General features: G+C 39.5%; 1 protein-coding gene across 1 annotated transcript; it reads right to left on the bottom strand.

Annotated features, from left to right (window-relative positions):
* ywhag1 (3-monooxygenase/tryptophan 5-monooxygenase activation protein, gamma polypeptide 1) lies at positions 1-20,609 on the bottom strand. The gene is made up of 2 exons (XM_079247629.1): positions 20,393-20,609; positions 1-739 (listed from the first exon to the last, which is right to left on the bottom strand). The coding sequence occupies exons 1-2, from the start codon at positions 20,477-20,479 to the stop codon at positions 83-85; spliced, it is 744 nt and encodes a 247-aa protein (XP_079103755.1). The 5' UTR covers positions 20,480-20,609; the 3' UTR covers positions 1-82.
* Between the last annotated feature and the right edge of the window lie 744 nt (positions 20,610-21,353).

Raw genomic sequence — 21,353 nt, 5'->3', positions numbered from 1 at the left:
ACTTTTTAACTATTATTATTTTTGTCATCATTTGTGAGCGCGCATGTTGCGTTTGTTTTGGCAGAATGAGGTTTTAGACTCTTTAGTTGTTGCCCTCTCCTCCCTCGTCGTCCTGCTGGTCGCTCGTCCACAGCGTCAAGTTGTCTCGTAGCAGCTGCATGATGAGAGTGGAGTCTTTGTAGGAGTCCTCGTTGAGGGTGTCCAGCTCAGCGATGGCGTCGTCGAAGGCGGTCTTTGCCAGGTGGCACGCCTGCTCGGGGGCGTTCTGGATCTCGTAGTAGAAGACGGAGTAGTTGAGGGCCAGGCCCAGGCGGATGGGGTGGGTGGGCTGCATGTGCTCCTTGCTGATCTCATGGGCCTCGCTGTACGACTTCTCGGAGGACTCCACCACCGAGGCTCTCTTCTCTCCGGTGGCCACCTCAGCCAGATAGCGGTAGTAGTCGCCCTTCATCTTCAGGTAGAAGACTTTGCTCTCATGCTGCGTCTCGTTGCAGTTCTTGATCAGGAAGTTGTCGAGGAGGTTGAGGACGTCCTGGCAAACAGCCTCCAGCTCCTTCTCGATCTTTTCCCGGTAGGCCCGCACCATCTCGATCTTCTTCTCGTTGCCATCGGCCGACGTCTTCTGCTCAATGCTGGAGATGACGCGCCAGGATGAACGCCTCGCCCCGACCACGTTCTTGTAGGCTACAGAGAGCAGGTTCCTCTCCTCGTTGGATAGCGCCTCATTCAGCTCTGTGACCTGGGCGAATGAGAAAGAAGGAAAGTGCAGCTTTATATTTCTTATTTATGTCAAATATGTGAAAATATCTTAAAATCAAATCGTAATATTAGAAAACTGACAGCTTTTATGCACAAAAAAACACAAAGAAAGAAGTAATCTATTCATTTGTGTGTGTGTGTGTGTGTGTGTGTGTGTGTGTGTGTGTGTGTGTGTGTGTGTGTGTGTGTGTGTGTGTGTGTTGAAAACAATCTGGAGGACAAAAGCAAATAATTTAAAAGAAATAAAAGCTTAAATGCAGCCTGCAGCAAACACATTTAGACCCAAGACACCGTTCCCTGAATCCAGAGGAGAAGCTACACCTCGGACACACTGACATCATCCCCTGAGGTGATCGCTGATTGGCTGTCTGCAGCTCTGAAAGCTGGTTTTGTTTGGACAGGCCTGTGTCTGGCTGGAGGATTTAATCCTTTTTACCCCACTGGGACTGTGCAGTAGAGGCATCTTTACAGACCTTTTCTGAGGATAAAGCCTGTGGTTACTTTCTTTTTTAGCACAGAATTCAGTTCCATGCATGCAGCAAAGCAGGGGGCCCCATCCAACCACATGGAACGACGCTTCACAAAGCCCTCACTGAGCTGCATACTAGTGGTCCCCAGACAAGTATATAAACACTCCAGATTGTGCTCAGTTCTTTATGTAAAGAAGAAAACACAAGCTAATTTTTACTTCTAGTGGTAAAACATCCACATTTAGTCTCTGATGGTAAAAATCCAGCATTGCATTATTCTAACAATCTTGCTATTTGCATATTTAGCAAGAACATGCCCATGTTCATAATCTTAGTTTAGGTAATTAGCATGCTAACATTTGCTAATGAGCAATCACATGATGGTAATGTAATGTTTAGTTTTAAATGAAAGGAGTATAAATGCTAAATCAAAAAGTAAGTTCCCCAATAAAGTCTCCAATGTTTTGGTGATGGAGGAAAATTCCTCGTCCAGTTGGATTTATTCTTTAGAGAAGAGAAATGTCTGCAAAAACATGTCAATACTGCATGTCACGCGCAATAGTTGTCAACGTTCAGGAATTTTAGGCCCAATCACAGATTACTGACAGCAGGACTCACCACTTGCATGGTGATTTGGTCTAAAATTTTAAGAATGTCTCATTTAAAAAAATATTGCAGAAAAAAGGTCATGATATAAGATAGGGCTATGACGATATGCTTTTGACCCGATTCAATTAGATTCCGATTTTTCTTGGGTGCCGATTCGATTTAAATTGCGATTCTTACTATTCTACAATATTGCTGATTTTTGTAGATTAAAAACAAAATAAATGTATGAAACTTTTTTTTTGCTTGTCAATTTTCTTGATTTCAATTAGGAAAAAACAACCCAGTAGCCAGACCATCATTCTGCTGCTATAATGCCCAAGAAGAAAAGTAAAAAGATCAATGAAAACAATAAAAATGACCAAAAAAAAAGTTATGATGGATTATTTTTATTTATTTGTAAAAGAAAAAAAAAAAAAAAAAAAAATCAATTTTAAAATTGTGAAGCAAACAAATCCCGATTTTCAATTTTTCTATTAGATTTTCCCACCTCTAATATAAAAGTTGTTTATTTATCATTTGGTAACGCATCCCATCTGGTGAACCATAACACTCCAAGCTAACGTGAAATCATGCTGAGGCATTGAAATAAAAGCATTTCTCAGTGGGCTGCTCAGTTTTGAACTTCTTCTTTTTTTTCCTATTTTGTTTGTTTTCCCATATAGTATTAGTTGTCTTGCTGTTTCATGACCAAATCGGGAAACATTAAGTTACAGAATCAGAAGTAGTCCAGCAAACAGAAATAAGCATATCATACTAAATGATGCTTGTTCTATAACGACACTGAAAGCCTCATTTTGTTCTGTAATGACATTGAATGCACCATTGTTTGGCTCGCTCTACTGGATCATGTTGCTGTATTTATTTATTTATTTATCTTTTGTTTGTTTTTTAGGCTGACTGCCTTTATTTTTATTTATTTATTATTCTACCTTTTAATTATCTAGTAGCCCCATTGACACAGTCTCATTTACAAGGGACACCTGATACCTGAGAAAGACCTGAGACCAGACAAAACAACATTTTTGATTAATTGGTTTGATTTTGATAAAGTTGCTGATTTATACTTCTTAAGAAAAACGAGAGCTGTGTTTATTATCATGTGCTCATAAATATAGCCACAGTTCTTAATGATAATTAGGCATGTGCGAGTTACTTTACAATAAAGTTATACTGTAAGGTTCATCCTCAACTCTCGCTTTAGGTGGATTTAATCATTTATAGACTTTTCATAAACTTTATGTATCACCAGTAGTTAACAGAGATTTTAGCCTTTTTTTTACCAAAATAATTTAAAAACTAATTTTTTTTATTTTTTTTTTAGATCTTGACAGATCAATGCAACCCAAAATAATTCTTTAAAGACAAATAAATCTCAACTTTGTGATCACATTTGTGGGAAATTGCATGGAAATTTAATTCCAGACATTTGTTGTGATATTTTAGTCTCAACCGAAGAGGAGGAGTAACCCCGTCAGTGAAACCCGACAGGGCAAGTAGAGGGCAGAAAATTCAGTTTTATTCTAAAGGTTGAGTCACCGCATGCATCATCCTTATAACACTGACTGACTTGAGCTTCAGTGTCTTGCTCTGCTGCAGTGACGCTGTGGAAAGCTTATTTCTGTGATGACGTTTGAGCTGCATCAGTCACTCGGAGTCAGCAGCAGACTCACTCTGCTTTTAGTTGACTCAAGAAACTCACAGCAGCAGCAAGTTTCTGTTCATGCAATATGATTCATCATTAGGGCTGTGAGGATATGCTTTTGTCCCGATTCGATTCTTGTTCGATTGTCCGATTCGATTTTTGTAGATTAAAAGCAAAATAAATGTATAAAACTTTTTTTTTTGCACGTCATTTTTCTTGATTTCAATTAGGAAAAAACAACCCAGTAGCCAGACCATCGTTCTGCTGCTAAAATGCCCAAGAAGACAAGTCAAAAGATCAATAACAACAATAAAAATGACCAAAAAAAAGTTATGATGGATTATTTTTATTTATTTGGGGAAAAAAATAGATTTTTTTTTAACAAAAAATCCATTTTAAAATTGTGCAGCAAAAAAAAATCCCGATTTTTTTATTTTTCGATTCGATTTTTCCACCCCTATTAATCATTTGCTCATCCCCAAACACACATTAACACTTGCTTTGTGGTACATACAGTAGTCAATCAGAGATCTACGGTAAAAGGGAGGGAGCAGAGGACAAAGACCAGGCTGTGATGCAATCTCCAGTTTCCAGGGAAACTGCAGAATCTGCTTTGTTTACGAGAGCCTCTCTATCTCTGTTGGACATAGAGACCACAAGTTGCTCTTGAAGAAGACATGGATAATGATGTGGTGAAAGCTGCATCATGGTGGACGAGGATGAGATGAAGAATAAAAGAGGCAAAACCGCAACCATTTCCTCCTGAATTACAACCTGGCAGTAGCACCCAGGACCTGAGGATGCTGATCGGTCTATCTGAACAGTTTATCTAAACATTCTTCTTCAAAATGCCCAAAAGACCCTGGATAGCACCCTCATTCTGTGGCTTAATCCATTCATCAAATCCTAAAAGCTATTGATAGGCTGACATTACATTTGGTGAACTACTCAGCTGTTCAGAAAGATTAGCCTATAGACTTCAGCAGCGCTGCCAAAATGTTGACATTTCTCCCACAGAGAGAAAAATGCAATTAAATCTGGTGGAGAAATTCTTTCTCCCAAAAGAATAAACCCATTTACCCAGTTTCCTGACATTTTCATTTCTTCTCATTGTACTGCTGAAATATTAACGGTTTATAGTGAAATCATGAAAAGACCTGTGTTTATATTAACAATTATCTACTACAATACTGAATTTCCCCATGGGGATTAATAAAGTATTTTTCATTAAATTTCATAACTATTAGCTTGACTACACTAAATACAAAACAAAAAATGGTGGTTTTCCAAAGTTAGAAGTAGGTCAGACTGTTGTGTATCAAGCCTTCAACTTGGTGCAAAAGAAAGTAAGTAAACAGAGTAAATCAGCCAGGATTAATGTCCTGTTTAAGGTTAATGCTCAACACGCCTATGCACACACACAGATCCTGATATTATCAATATCAGGATATTGATCCTGATATTATCAATATCAGGATCTAAAGTATTGCTTGCACTGCAATAACTGGTAGGTCATAGACAAATAATGTCCGACTCCAGACCCTCATGTCCTCAGGTTTTAGATGTTTCCCTGCTGTGTGTTCAATGAACAGCCGTACGTTGAACATCACGAAAACCAAAAAACTCTTCTTCATCCAAGCTGTTGCCCTCTGGCAGCTACAGGTCCATACGAGCCAGAATAATGACATCACCAATACTGAAGTCAAAGCTGCACTCATGTGACCTGCACTGACTTATCTAATATCCCTTAATGTATTGAATTCTGCATCTTCACTGGCTTTGCTTGTTTGTTGGGATATTTCTTTAGTGTTCTTGTACTATTTCTTGTACATTGTGTCTATATTTGTGCTCTTTATGAAACTACTTTTTTATATTATACTTTGTATAATGACAACAAAAGCTTTTTATTCTGCTCTATTCTTGATAACATGCCTCACTCTAGGGCTATTTTTATGGCATGTCACGATATACGATATATATCTCAATACATACCGTAGCCTTGAATTAAGGCTTTGGTGCAGACAATCACATCAGTAAGATGATTTTGTGTCTCCATTAAAACATGATTGTTTATACTGCATTAAGATATGCTGGTTTTAAACATTCATGCCAAAAGGATGAAATTGTAACGAAGCAAATTGATCAAAACCGCATTTATTGAATAGTTAAAGCAGTGGCAAAAACATGTCTTTTTTTTTTCTTTTTTTTTTTTGTCATTTTAAAACTAAAGTGCCTTTGCATGATGTAATAAATGCAACGTATGAAAATACGCGCTCTAGGGGGGGACTTTTCAAATGATGAAATAAATTTGTGGTAAGACTACTTTTTGTGGCGACATACTTTGCATACGACAGTTGTTTGGTCAACATCGTCTCTCCGGTATCCAAACCACCGCCAGATGAAGGATCCTGTACTATTTTTCTTCGGAACAAATTCTTCCTCCTCCATTTTTTTGCAACTCACGCTGCTACTGCTACTGGAGTTCTCTGCTAGAAAAGCTGCTACACGCTGCCTCTCATGACGTAGCACGTAGCTCACGTTTTGTACGTAACGAGGTGCGCTTCCTTTAACTCTCTGTGCAAAGTGGAGCAGAGAGTCGAGGTGGAGTGAGAAAACCCCGCCCACAGCTAAAAACAACTGTGTGACAACAGGCTGCTCGAATATGACGAAAATAGACATCTTCTATATCCCACAGGGGACTAGCCACGATATCTCAAGTATATTCGATATATCACCCAGCGCTACCTCATTCGAATGAAAAGTTCTGCACAAACCTGTTATTAACCTATTGATTTGAGTTGGATGTGTTGCAGCAGAGAAACACATAAAACCAACAGGACAGGAGATTCCTGCTACAGATCCTCTCTCCCTGCTCATGTTTTGACTTCATTCAGTGCTAACAATAGGACCGCAACAATGCAGCTCCAAGGTTGGACAAGCCAGATTCCTCCTTATGCTGGTTTTAAGCCTGAATAAAAGAAGTTTATGTCCAGAAGTGCATCTGAAATAACAGCTAAATCAATACACAAATCAGTTTAATGTAGATGGAGGCAAAAGGAAAAGACTTGAATCCACTCGCAGTAGGGCTAGGGGATATGGCCAAAAAATAAAATCTCCGATTTTTTTAAACCAAATACGATTTTCGATTTTAATCAATTTTTTTCCCTTTACTGTAAAGAAAAAGAAAAAAAATGACAAATGTCAAAAATTATTCTTTTTCAAAAATGCTTTTATTGCGATCAGCCTAAAAGTTTACCTAAATTTAAAGTGCAACTAAACAAGCTGTTAAACAAGATTGTAAAAAGAGATGGCAGGCGCTGCCACTGTAAACATTATAAGAAACAACATGTTTGTACTAGTGTGTTTCCACTGTGAGCCAGTTTTTAAGTTTTGATCATAAATTTAAGAACAGGTCTCACTTGTGTAATTTTATTCTAAAATAAAAAAACTGATAAATAAATAAATAAAAATGCCTCCTTTTTGAAGAAAACTAGTGATTCCTTTTAGAGTATTTTGACATTAAATAGCCAAAACAATTTCCCACATTGGCAATGAGGTAATAAATGTGAATGTTTCTTTACACTTAACATGTGTTTCGAGAAAACTGACCTCTTTGATACAAAATACTATTTTGAAAAAATCCCTGAATGTTATTAAAGCTATATTTCTAACATACATGTATTATTACATTCTTGCTGTTTTTTGTTTAATTTACACATTTTTGGCACAAAGACGAGCCTGTCAGCTGCATCTGGCTTCAGACCGCCGTGGCATGTAACGATGCCCCCGCCCACACTGAAAAGCCTGCGTTTCCATCACACCTAGAACTGCGCAAAAACTAAATATCATCATAAATCCCACTGCTATAAAAGTTTTTACGATCTCAAGAGGTGGTTTTTCAGACATTTCAATACAGAACTATATTGCAAAAGTGTAATGGAAACACTTTCTTTGCGTTTACGTGTCCACAAACGTGACGTGGGGGGTCGTGACCAGTTAATTCCAGGTAAAGATGGCGCGGTGTGGAATATATAACAGAGAATTTCAGAATTTTAGAAAAGAAAATGAGGGAGAAAAGTTTCAAAAATCCTAAGCAAATTCTCCGCAGCAAGTAAAAAAGCGTCAAATAACGCTACGTGCCCACTTTGCATTAACCGCATTTATGAAACATGATGCTTATGTGCTAAGCACAGTTCAACGGAAACACCCGCAAATCACAACTGTTGTTTGTTGAAACGTATAAAATATTGTTTTTATTTTGCAACAAAATGTAATGGAAACACAGAGGGGGCACTTCTTGTACGTTTCTAGCTGCCATGTTGTTGTGTTTATCCGTTTCTGTGGGAAACCAGCGGGAGCGCGCTGACGTCACTATAAGGTACGGAAGCCCAAAAGGTGCTGTGGGGGCAAAAAAAAAATCCAGATTTTCATAAAAATAAATCGTCATAAACAGCAAATTCGAATTAATCGATTAAATCGATTAATCGCCCAGCCCTAACTCTCAGACAGTTCTGCTTTTGTGTATATTTTACAACTAACCAGCCCACACACATGCAGAAATGGAATACCACATTTTCAGGATATTACACAACTTTAGTATTGACCTTTTCTTTACAAGTTTACAAAACCTGAATCTCCCTTCACACCATGATCCAAGTCAGACAGCAGCAAGTCATTCTAATAGTGGAAGGTCTTTTTTTTACCATTATCAGAGTAACCAGAGATGGATTATCTCAAGAAGTGCTTCTATAATGACTTTCCATTACTAACATCTTTGAGTCTTAAGAACATAAGCCTGTTACATACTCCACGAGAAGCAAGAACTGAGTTCTTGTTCTCGAGGCTGCAAGAACAAGAAAAAACGTCTTGTTCGTCAGGTCCATACATACTACACGAGAAGCACGTCTGCAGTGGGGAGGGATCACTGCTGGGGGCAGATGTCTGCTTTATGTGCAATGAACCCGGTTGTTACCTCCGCCGAGGAGGTTGTTTTCCCCGGCGTCTCTTTGCTTAAGATAACTTAAAAGGTTACGGATGGATTTTATAAATATTTCAAGAGTTGTTGCAAATGTAAAAATGAAGAACTGATTAAATTCTGGTGGTGATCAGGATCACCGTTTGGATCCAGGAATGTTTTAAAAGGATTCTTAAACATTGTGCTTGGCGGAGGTTTCCGCTCTCCGAGTTTCTAGTTTCATATTTAACGAGCAGCTTCGTCCGCGGCAGGGCGGGTCGTGCACGTGGCTGGGTCCGAGTGTTTTATTGCCACATGTAAAAATGTTCGTACTTTCTCACCACCTCGATCAGCTGTTTTATCAAAACAATCCTTTTTGCCGGCAACAGCAAACACACGGAAGCAGCAACTCCGCTTCATGCTTTCTCTGTGTTAACCACGCCCACCTCCAATGTCCGACCAATCACACGATACTTCTCGGAGCCCCGCAAGAAAAAAGTTCTGCCAGCCCGGTGTGTCAAGAACTGTCCTCAAACACGTCCGCGAGAACAAAATTACGTCATTTTCTTCTCGGAGCCTCGAGAACAAGAAAAAAGTTCTCGCTTCTCGTGGAGTATGTAACAGGCTTTAGTCAGAGGCCTTCTGGACTTAAATACCGTCTGAAGGAAGCAAACCTTTTTTTTTTTATCTCACTTCTTGTTCTACAGGCCCATGCCTGAGTTCAAACTCAAACATTTAAATAACCACCATGCTCTGGCTTTTTCAAGTGTGATCAACAACGCAATCAACATGGTTTGAAGAGGTGTGTACTTGTTCAATAAGGCCTCTACACAAGATGCAGTAAAGATTAGCATTGTCATAAATTAAATGACCTTTGTACTCTAAGTATAAAATTGAGCAAGCAGTAAGATGGTGTAGATTGCTTAACAATCCCACTTAAAAGCGCAGGATTAAGTCCTCCCACCTCCATAATTTGTCTGAAGTGTAGCCTCAGCACTCTTTACCTCAGCTCATTGCATCACATGGAAAGTAAATGAGTATCTGACCTACAGCATTTGTAGGAGTAGGTCAGTGCCAGAGCAGCAGAGGTCAGAAAAACAGGACCCAAACAACTCATCTGGACAAACATGGCTGCCTTTTGTTTCAGAAGGCTGTAGGGCGAGCAGAAAGCCCTGACGGAAGCTGTGCTGCAGTGATGACAATGGAGCTCTGTCTCCCCGTAAAGCTCATCAATCGTGCCTGCTCTGTCATGACTCATCCTTACACAAGGCTGTCAAACTTTCAGACAACTGCGTGTGTTAATACAAGCATAGGCCGGTCAGAGCAATCGATAACTTCCTCCACGACAACTGGCCGTTAATATCCCAGCGAGTCCTACGGTGTGGAGGCTGCGTTAGCACTGAATGTACGCCGCCCTTTATCTCCATTTAACGCCACAGTTCCACAGCTCTTCTTTCTCTCTGTTTCACGCTTCCCTCTGTCTTTTCTTGCTCATTTGCTTTCCCCCCTCTATCCTAACCTGATGTGACACCCCCCCCCACCAACACTCTTTCAGGCAGCAGAGCACAAAGGCACCGTGGACAACCTGACGTCACTAGCAGCGTGAATAGAGTTGGCCCAACTGACCACAAAGAGCCTGGTGGTGCGGAGGGAGGGTAGTAGTGAGGCAGCGTATGTGTTTCTCAGAGATGATGCTTTAACGCAGGCTTCAAGAAGCTCTTTGTCGCCATGCAAACATTTATGATTACAGCTTATCTACAACCCAAAGTAAAGGTTGCTTCTAAATAAAGAGTTGTTCATTTAAAAGAGGGAGAAGCCAAATTAAGGCATTGGACTATCCTGGAGATGTCAAACACTAGCAGCTAAAAGCTGAAAGAAAAAAAAAAGAAAGTGTGCAGCACATCTCTGCTGTGTTAAAGCCAACATATTTTCCTGTTTAGCTGCTGCTGTCAGAGACAGATGTGTTCTGTTGCACAGTTCAAAGGTGACTTTCCAAATCACAGCGATGACTGAGCGAAACCCCCCCCCCCCCCCCCCCCCCCCCCCAAAAAAAAAAAAAAAAAAAAAAAAAACAGATGTGACTCAACAGAATATTTAACGGTGGCCTGCAGTGCAGCTACTAGCATCTCACATTAAATACAAGACTGGATCCTTCATGTTGATATTTGGAGCCACATTACACTCATGACATGTAAATTAAAGCAACACTGGTGATGACTTTGCTGATGTCTTATTGCTTTACTAGTACTGTCACCGACTGCAGAGAAGGCCATGTAGTCCGATGTAGGCCTGAAACAGTCAACAAATAATGCCTTCCATGGAAGCAAAACAAAAGTAACCTCTATTCTCAATTATAAAATGCAATTTTAGAAGGAAAACGTATTACAATAAATACATGAGAGGGTAAAAAAAAAAAAGCCTGTTGTCTGTGTGAGAGTTCTTGCTGATCATTGTAGTTTCATGTATGATGCGTTGTTGCAGTTCTCTGGGAAATGTGTTGCTGTTACACTGACTGATGCAGAGGTGACTCTCTCCATATAAAATGATTTTAGTATTAATACACAATGGTCAATGAGAATTCTAATAATAATTGGCATACATTATTTTCAATAAATGCACACGTAGTTCCGCGAGTTAAATCACTGTAATATCCCTCCGTTACGGGGCCTCACCATAGCAACGTGTTAATCAGCTGGTTCAGATCAGCTGTCTTTTAACAGGTGAACATGAGAAATGCACTGTGGCATGGATTTTGAGGTGAATTTCTATATTTTTGGCCAAAATAAAACATGACAAATGGGAAGAGGAGGAGTGGTGAGCGCCCTACCGTTATGGGGCGTCACCATAGCAACGTGTTAATCAGCTGGTTCCGATAAGCTGTCTTTTAACAGGTGAAAGAGAGAAACGCGCTATAAAAAGTACATCGAGGCCAACATGAAATGGTTCCTACACAATTTGTTATAAAATGTTTACTGTGTGGGACCTTGGTACAAGCGAATTAAACAACTTGGATCCGAGCATTAGATGGTTATAATAAACTCCGCTGCGCGTCGTGGTGTTCTAGACGCGTCATGCCGTCTATAACAGTCTGATGAACGGCGTGTCGTTGTTTAATCCTTACATAAACCATCTGTAAGAACTGGATCTGAGCAGAAACTGCTGCTGCATCATGCTGTCTCGTTATCTAATTAATGACTTCCTGAATAAAAGCTCATCTGAGTGCTGAATTAGGAGACTTTCTTCTTAAAGTTTAGAAGTAAATGGGCATGCAGACCAAAAACTGCCTTCTTATGGGGTTAAACATCCAAGGTCCAAAGACTTGTTTAAAAGAAAGAGGCTTTCAGATAGAAGAAGGTGATACTAGGCATCTGCTGAGTGTTGCAGGGTAATACTGAAAGGTCATCAGACATGATGAGAATTTTTTCTTACGAAAAAGAAAGAAATACAGGTCTTTTTTCTCCAAAATTGTTGGTGGTGAGTATGTTCCAGCCTAAATCATTGCATTAGTACACTGTTAATCTCCCATGATCAACCATACATCAAGTAAATGTCTAATATATGTACATGGGTCAATATGTGCACAAATGGAAGCCTTTTTTAACATAACCTGCTGCAGAAAAAGATGTCAATAGTTTCCTTTTTATTGGCTAATAAGGAGGATGTAAAGTTAAAATTATGCTACTACAGGCACTGCGGTTTGCTGGTGACTTGTCCAGGCTGTACCCAGCCTCTTGGTCACTGGTTGCTGGGATGGACTTCAGCTTCCCACAACCATGAATTGGAGAAAGTGGTTAAGAAAATGGATGGATAGATGCTATTACAGCAACAGCAACTACTTTTTCCTCGAATTCTTTACTGTTACTGGCTACGTAAAACGGCACCAACGGCTAATTTGTTAGGTAGCCTACAGTGGGAAAGCTCCATTGCAACAGTTTTTAGTTGATGTTTTTCATTTATTTCAGCTGACGCAGGAGATGAGAATTAGCCTAAAAATTTGCATATCTTTGCACCTAGCTAATTTGAACCTATGCACACACACGCACACAAAACAACCTGACTTGTGGCAGAAGAAACAGCTGATAGAGATCATAGGATTGATTACAAGACTAATGGCGTGACCTGGCTTCATGTTTTCTAAACCCTCAGCACATGCAGCTGCTTGTCACATCTGAGCAGGCAGAGCTGCTGAGCAGAGCATCACCTCATGATAACAAACGTAGCTGCTGTTCATACATATGATGTTGGTAAGTTTAATATTTTGGCTTTAAAAATATATTGGACTTTGAAATCTCAGATGTTTTATTGGCTTGTTTTTTATGCCCTTCACCATCACATTCCACTATAGGTCGGCTCCAGTACTGGCCCAGATATCTGGACTGGAAGCGCTGATGGTTGCATGCAGAGGTCAAGTCAGCAGAATCCAGTTAACTGGTCAACACTGAAAATTGCCTTTTTTTTTTTTTATACTGTGCAGCCGTGTGGTGCACCTTTTCCTACTCTTTCATGCATAAGATTTTGTGGCTAAAATATTATGAATATTACTCTTTTAAACGCAATCTGAAAAGACTAAATTTGTAGTTTTACTCCTGATACAGTTATGATGATCAGGGTGAAATAAGGTCTGCTTTGGTCAAGACCTCAATGAATCTTAACTCTGTTATATTGCCACAGATCAAAAAGTACTTTAAGGTATTTAGGTTTAAAATTTTGATGTCTGAATAATTTAAAATTAGCTTTATAGAAGATAAAGATTTATTGAGACTGCCTAACAATTTGGTGACAGGTGCTGTTTTAATTAAAAATACTATTATGTCCTCAGTGAACCCTCGGATGACCACCGCCACCCAGTGAGCTGGACTTTAACATGCTTGTACTTGTATCACCAAATAACCACAGCAGGTGCTCCCAAAATTTAATGTGGTTAAGAATAAACCTCTTGTTTGCAAATGGAGATGCACAAATTTGCATTTTTTTTCCCAATATCTGAAATTGGATATCTGTCGATACTGATATTATCCGATATCAAATCAGTTTAAAGGTGCAGGTGTTAAATAATGCTGCATCTAAACTTTGGATACAGAGTAAAAAACAAAATCATATACTATATAATTATATATATTAAATGTTCTATATTACACTAACTGATTCTGCATCAACATATTTTGGGCTGTGGATCGGTAAATTTTGTCTAATATCCAATCCATAAATTAAGTCAATATCAGTGCCCAATACCCATATTGGATCTGATCTGTCCCAAATATATTTGCAAATCCCATTAACTATTGTGTTATCTTATTCCCAGGAGAAGCTAAAAATTTGTATTTTAAAAACTAGTGGAAAACTCAATTTATCTTCTGGCAACAATGTTATAAAAAGGCTGAGACAGGGCTGTTTTTATCACTGTGTTGCATCCTTCCAATTAACAAAAAACATCTGGATACTGAGTACTTCTGCAGCTGTAACTTTAGGAGAGGAATGTCCTATTTTTGTCTGATTGTAGCTGCTCAGCTGTTCTGGGACCCTGTAATATTTTATGTTATGCCATGTAATGGCTGTAGATGCTGCAGGTAGTTTAGCAGCGTCTTGCTGAAGGAAGTAAGGCCTTCCTAGGAAAATGTGACTAGATGGGAGACCTGTGCTCTAAAATCTGTGTTTACATTTCAGCAGTGAAATTGTCTTTTCCAATGTAAAAAGACACAAATGCTCCTCCATTTCATCAGACATGCTGAATATTCTTTAGCAATGTGGACAATTTCACTGCTCTTTAGTCTAGAGAGCATGATGTCCATGACTCATAAATATGAATTTCAAATTTTGATTAACCTGACCACAGGACAGTTTTCCATTTTCTCTCTGTCTATTTTAACTCGCTCATTGCACATCAAGTTTTTGAGAGCTTTAGACTCACTTAATGGTAAAAACTTTGTTAAAACCCTGTTGAAAAAAATCTCAGACTTGTTTTATTCCCCTTGGTGGATGTAATAGTGGCTCCGCTTACATGGGAGTTTTAATTCCGAATAAAAGTTAAATCAGCTTCAAACTGGTGAATAATGGCCATGTAAACACCAAATTCAGAATTAAAAAGTTATTTTGGAATTAAACCAAATTTAGAACTAATTTGGAAGTGGCTGGTTTATTCACATTTTAAATTCAAACTATATTATTCCTCTGTTATGTAAACCTTATTTTTGCTCTAAGTTAATTCTGATCGTTCTGTGCATGCTCCATGCCTTGTCATGTCTCATGACACACATATTTTGCGCATTTGTTTTGCCTCCCGTGTTCTGTAGTCTATTTTTCTTCTCCTTCTCTGCTGAAACAAGCGAGGGAATATGCTCGTGTTGAGTTTGTGCTTTAAAATTATAATCAAAATAGCAGCAAAACTGGTACTTGTTATGTAGTTTTCCTTGTTACGACCACAAAGACGACAAGCAGGAAGCAAACATTGTTTACTTCTGGTAGACGTAAGTACATCACGTCGGCCTCCTGTCCAATCAGAATCCTTCCCAACCCGCTGATCTAAAGTGGAATTAAGTAAGGACGTGTTTCCATTTAAACATAAATTTGGAATTGGTATTTCCATGTAAACTTGTAGGAGAATATTGCTCATTTAGACTTATTTCTTTCCAAATTAAGAATATCATGTAACCGTACCCAATGTGGGCCCAAAAATCAAAGGCATCCAATGGTAATTTTGGTGTCCAGATTTTCTGAATATGTTGATTGTATAATGTAGATCAGATTAATAGTAAATGTTTTTTAAGTTCACGTTAATCTATATTATCTAAAAATTCCTCCATAATTTTTTTAATCAGTCTACCTAATATCCACCCATCTTTTTATCTGAGAGTTTCTGCTTCTCTAAGGTGCTCTTTTTCATGGCCATTTGATGCCAAATAACTTAAACTAGTGGCAACATGTTCATCCAGCTGGTTTCTCTTCCCTACCACTTACTTTCCAATCTGGTCCAATATTTTTGTGTTTGTAACAACACATTTAAAATGAGTTATTATTATTCATTAAATTGTCACATTTGGAACATTTGTACGTTTTCCATCTTTGAAATCATTGTTTTCTGTTTTATTTTCTTACACTTTACACACTATCCCACCTTTTTTAATACTAATGCACAATGTTACAGATGTACAAATGCTGCATTGTTTGGAAACTACACACAAAATTTCATAAAACCTTTGCATAAGTCTAGATGTTTATCATTTTAAATAGCTGCTCCAACTTATGAACTACTGTGGCTGAAGGCTTGGGTAGGTGTGTCCGTGAAATGGTTGTTAATGTCAAACACATTATTGTTCCTGTACTCTGGCAGTGAGTAAACAGAAGTAAAAGCTGACATCAAGATTCATTAGCTGCTGATGAACTCTTATAAATGTAAAGCTGCTAAACGCTGTGAAATGAACTGTGTGATGGTGTCCGTGGGTGGGTATGTACTTTAGTGACTCACCACTGAGTCAAAACAAATTTCAAGCCATGGTGAAACTTTGTCAGATCTCACTGGACATCTGAGGTTTCTGTTCAGTCAGATTTGGAACTCACAACATAAAACCTACAAACTTTTCAGCCTCATAAAAAAGGCTCATTTTCCAGGCTTTGTATATGCAGACAGAGCACGAGTGGTAGGAAAGTACAGCAGGGTTGGTGATTCATATGTGGAAGACAAACCTTCAGTGGTTTCTACTGGTACATGACTGTGCACTATAGCTCAGTGGATCCATCCAAATAGCAACTGTATCAATAACTTTTTTTTTTTTTCAATACCAATACCAATTCAATACCAATGCTATTATCAGCATTGTTTAGCACCAGCGTGATGATATTTTTCTTGCAGATGGCTTTGGGGACAAAAAGCCAAAGAAATGAATGACAGCCAACAAATAGTAAGTTTTGCTTTTGTTGAGCTAATTTGCAATGTAGACTTCATTTTTCTCAAACTATGTGTTATTTTATGACTTTTTTTTAAATGTTGTTTTATGTTGTTTCTTAACAAAAAAGCTTTAACTTACATTTTTCACTTCTGCCATTTAGTATAAACCCTGTATTTAGTATAACCCTGGATTGATACCAAAATGTGCAATTTCACCCAGCCGTACTGCAGACAGATTCTTTAATAGAGTAACAATTACAACCTGATCTAGTTTCATTCATTATCCCATAGTTTATCAATTATTCCACAATAATGAGCAAACAGGCCCACAGATTAAGCATCCACAAAAACTGTTCAGACTCTGATAGATGTATTACCAGTAATAAGCTTATTAATGCGTAAGAAGCTGCAAACTTACCAAAATAAGTTTTGTTTAGTTTTTTTTGCTATAAAGCCTGATTTGTTTGGATAATTAATTGTTCTGTGCTTGCATTTTGTGTTTAAATACATCTTTTTTTTTTTAGCAATAAAAACAGTTATAGCCGTTTTTATTAATAGCCCATTCATACAATGTGTTTTTCATGGAGGATTACCGTACCTTGTTTAACTTTAAATATGGTGGAAGCCTTGGCTATATGGACTTCTTTAGGCAAAGATGTGAGTGCTGCAGCAGGGTGTTAAAATGCAGGCTGGCATTAAAAGAGTAAATCATTCACAGAAAGCTGACAAGATAAAACTTCTAGGAAAAAAGACAATAAAACTATGGAGTTTATCATTTACTGAAAAGAGAATAAATAAGCTGGACTGAGGACAAAAATTAGGAATGCATCGATCCACTTTTAGCGAGTTCTGATCCGATACCAATATCTGAAATTTGAATATCTGCAGATACCGATGTTTGCCGATACCAAATCTGTTTATGTGAACATTGTTGTGACTATCATTAGTCACAATAATGTTATAACTGCAGTTCCAGATGAACTGTAGTTAAGACTGACATCTTACACAGTTATTGCTGTTACAACTGTGTAAGATGTAATAAGGTTGTAATAAATGACCCATCTTTTCTTAAGTTACCTCACCAACACAAATATAATAACATTACAGATCTAACGATTTCAACAAGCTTTATTTTAATTTGGCACATTTGGCCCAAATACAGCTCTACATGTGTGGTTTCAAATCAAAGATCTCACTTTTAGTGTTAGAAAAAAAGTCACATTTTAACATTCAAGGCTTTTATTTCTTTTAAAACACGTCCGAAGCATGTCATCAAACACATCTCCACTGGCTTGACTAGTGTGGTATCGGGTATCGGTTGTGGTATCGGAACACTTTTAATACCAAATAAAAGTACACACACATGGTATTGAGCTACCGATACTGATATTGGTATCGGTGTTTTTTTTTTTTTTCCTCTATTTTACCCCCAAAACTGTCCAGGTTAGCTGGAAAAGGATTGTTCCTAAAAATATATATTGCAAATATTATGAAAAAACACTAATAAAAACATTCCTCTGCATTTGCACCTTGACTTGTTTAATCAAAGCTTTAAGGAAGAGTAATTACTGTCTAAAGTTTGCTGCTGTGCTCCCATGTGGATGGTGTGATGTAACAGCTTCATCTCATATGCATACTCTATGACTGATCTCTATATGTTAATATTCAGCATTCAGTGTGACAGTCTACCAGGCAATGCTGAGCTTTATCCTGCGTTGGACCAGTTGTTTGGTCCTCTCACATGAACCAGGAGTAGTCAGAGCTTGCCTCTTGATGATCTGGGCTTTTTTTTGTTTTTAACTCTTACATATCATCAGCTATGTTAACAAGCTGACTGATGCCTGCATGTATCATCTTGCTGCATTGGATTTATTAGTGAGCTGATGCCAAATTAGTGTGTTAGTGTTACAAATTTACAAAATGACAGAAAACGAACAAAAAAAGGATTTAAAACCACTTCTCAAGATTGTACCTAGTATGATATCAGCTTACTATTCTTCTCCAACAGTTCATAAATGAAATCCCTCAACATACACAACTGATGAGGAGAAGATACCATCATGCCCATATCGACAGAGCCTGGATCCTTAGTGTTGAGCTGGTTGGGTGTGCCACTTTTTTCCTTTCTTCTTCTTTTTGTGACCGGGGCAAATGTCACGTCTGCAGTGACAAGGGATTCCCCTGAAATGATGGGCGAGGAAGCAGACACACCCCGCTGTCCGGTGCTGCAGAGAGACTGGCTGGGTGAGGGACAGCGCTGCCTCTCTGACTCGGCATAAATGGGGAAAGAGGTGGAGCTGAACCCCCGCTGGCACCACTACTGGTCCTGGAGAGCAGCATGCAGCATGTTCTGTGAACACTGACAGCTTTACTTGTTGAAGCTAAAAGTGACATTTAACACACTGTTGTTGTTTTTTTTACTAATACTGCTTTTCCCTACTGTTGCAGAGGTTGCCTGTTACTAAAAGCAAACAAGTTTGACTCTATTGTCTTTAAATTTAAATAAATATGAAGAAAAATAGCATCAAGACCATTTGTATCCTAATATAAAAGTATATTGAACAGCTTCCACCTGCAATATACTCTGATATCATTAGAAATAACTCACTACTGGTGAATAAAGCCAGTAAATAAGAAGACACAAGTATGGTATGGTCATTCTTTTCAAAAACTAAGCAAAGGCCTTAGCTCACTACACATAATTCCTTCACTTTTGCCACCATTATTCCTATTCTATCCTAGTTTCCACACACTCATCATAGAGTGAGATGGAGATGCAGCTTTAGTGGAGCTGTGATAAAACACTGCATGTGAAATGGTGCACTACGGGTGGGCCTGTGCTGCATCCTGGCAGATGCTGCGGCACGCCTCTGTGTGGGAACCTGCTGGAAGAGGTCGAGGACGCAGGGATGCGGTTGCTACACGCCATCGATTAATACAAGCGCTTTGTCATGCTCACGGTGTGCAGCTACAGAAAAAAAATGAGAGGGGAAAAAAAAAAAAAGAAAAAGGGGTGGAAAAGGGAGGGTAATTTACTGCAATATGACATCTACAGGAGATGCTTCTGGAAAGCTGTCCGTCCACCATCACACCCACGTCTGACACGTTTGCATTTTGTGCGCTGTTTCTGCGCCAATCGATTGCGATCAACCTTCAGCCAACAATGCCCTTTTCCCCAATGCGCCAAATGTGCAGCAGTGAGAGGCAGCAACGCCTGCTTGCTCCCCACCCACCCTACACGCACACACACATACACACACATCCAGCAAAAGAAAGGTGGCATTTGACAGTAAATGGATGGCTCATTATGTCGGGTAAACCGGAACACGACCATCAGCACAGCCTACGATGTCACTCGCATCACCATGGTACCACCGAGCTCGCCCTCTGCTCCAGCATTATGCGCATCTTTCCATTGGGCTGGATTTTGTCAGCCTTCACCAGGATGAAAATGGATATTCAGACACATAAAGACTAGACCACCTCCTGTCGATATTTTGTGCCTTTTTGTCATCGGTTGTGTAAAATCCAAGCAGCCTGGTCGTTTGGGAAAGGAGCCTGGCGAAAGGCACCGCCCCAAGATCAAACAGTCCGCATTCAGACAACCGCAGAAAAACCGCCAATAAAGCATCCGGATTTGCTCTAAATCTTTTATTCCTACCAAATCTCGTTGTATCATTTTGGTTTAAATAAATCCCCTTTCCTGCGTGGAAGCGGCTGAAAGGGGAGCGCTGCCTGGGAGGGCCTTACAGCCATGTTCATGTGATGTTGCCCAAATCTTACCATCGCAGTCCTTCACAGCGATCTGGGTTTTATCTTTCCTACAAATGCGCTCTTTAATCATGAGTTTCATACACCAATTTTATGTGGCTTAAGTCCAAACGCGTCCTCTCACAGGGGACACCGTCCCTTGTCAGCGTTTTGCCCCCCCCCCCCCAAACCTCACCCCCATGCATGGATAGCCAGCTTTTTCTACATTTTTTTTTTTAACATTTACATACAGCAGTCTATGTGGTATTTATGACAGAAGATGAGAAAGGAAGGAGAAAAGGTCATTACAGAGAAAGTCTACTTACCGATTTCATGGCAGCTGCCATATCATCATACCTCTCTGCCTGCTCGGCCAGCCTGGCTTTCTGCACCAGTTGCTCGCGGTCTACCATTTTACTGGTCGTTTGTTTAGCTGTCTTGTGTGTTTCGGGGCTAAAAAAGTCTGAATATGCACGTTGTAATGCAGAGTAACGGCACCGGGTCCTGTCGCCGCAGCTGCTGCCTGCTGTCTGTGCGCCTGCCGACGGGACACCCCTCCCCCTCCGAGCGCAGCGCTCTCCCTGGGTTGTGTCACCACCCAAAAAGGCGTGTCCTCTCCGGGTGACGTAACGAGCCAGGCAGCCGGGGAAACTGGCGGCACAGCCCACCCCACCTACCTTTGATTATTCACGGAATAAGATTGGGTTGTGGGGAAGTAAAAGTTTCCATGAACACACTTGACTTCATGTGAAAAGAAAGTTTGCACAGAATACAGTAATTTTTTCTACATAAACTGTGAAGAACAAAGCCAGATTTGTTAATAGGGAATGGGAATTTTACATTATCGGCTGTGCATCATGTTGGCATCTACAGTAACCTCCAGCAGATCTGTGATCCTACTGTTTTCCTTGTTTGTTTTGGTCACTGTTTAGACCAAAAGGATTTTTTGGGGGGCTGCATGGTGGCATAGTGGTTAACACTGTGGCCTCACAGCAAGAAGGTCCCTGGTTTAATCCTTGGCTGGGTTTGCATGTTCTCCCCATGTATGTGTGGGGCTTCCTCCCACTGTCCAAAGACATGCATGTTATGTTAATTGGTTACCCTAAATTGCCCTTAGGAGTGAGTGTGGGTGTGTGTGGTTGTTTGTCTCTGTGTGGCCCTGCGATAGACTGGCAAGCTATCCAGGGTGTACCCTGCCTTTTGCCCAAAGACTGCTGGGATAGGCTCCAGCTTCCCCACGACCCTTCATTGGACTAAGCGGTTAGGATAATGGATGGATAGATTTCT

This window comes from Telmatherina bonti, assembly GCF_933228915.1.
Source record: "Telmatherina bonti genome assembly, chromosome: 10".
NCBI lineage: Eukaryota > Metazoa > Chordata > Actinopteri > Atheriniformes > Telmatherinidae > Telmatherina > Telmatherina bonti.
This window is presented reverse-complemented; position numbering and strand designations above follow the sequence as displayed.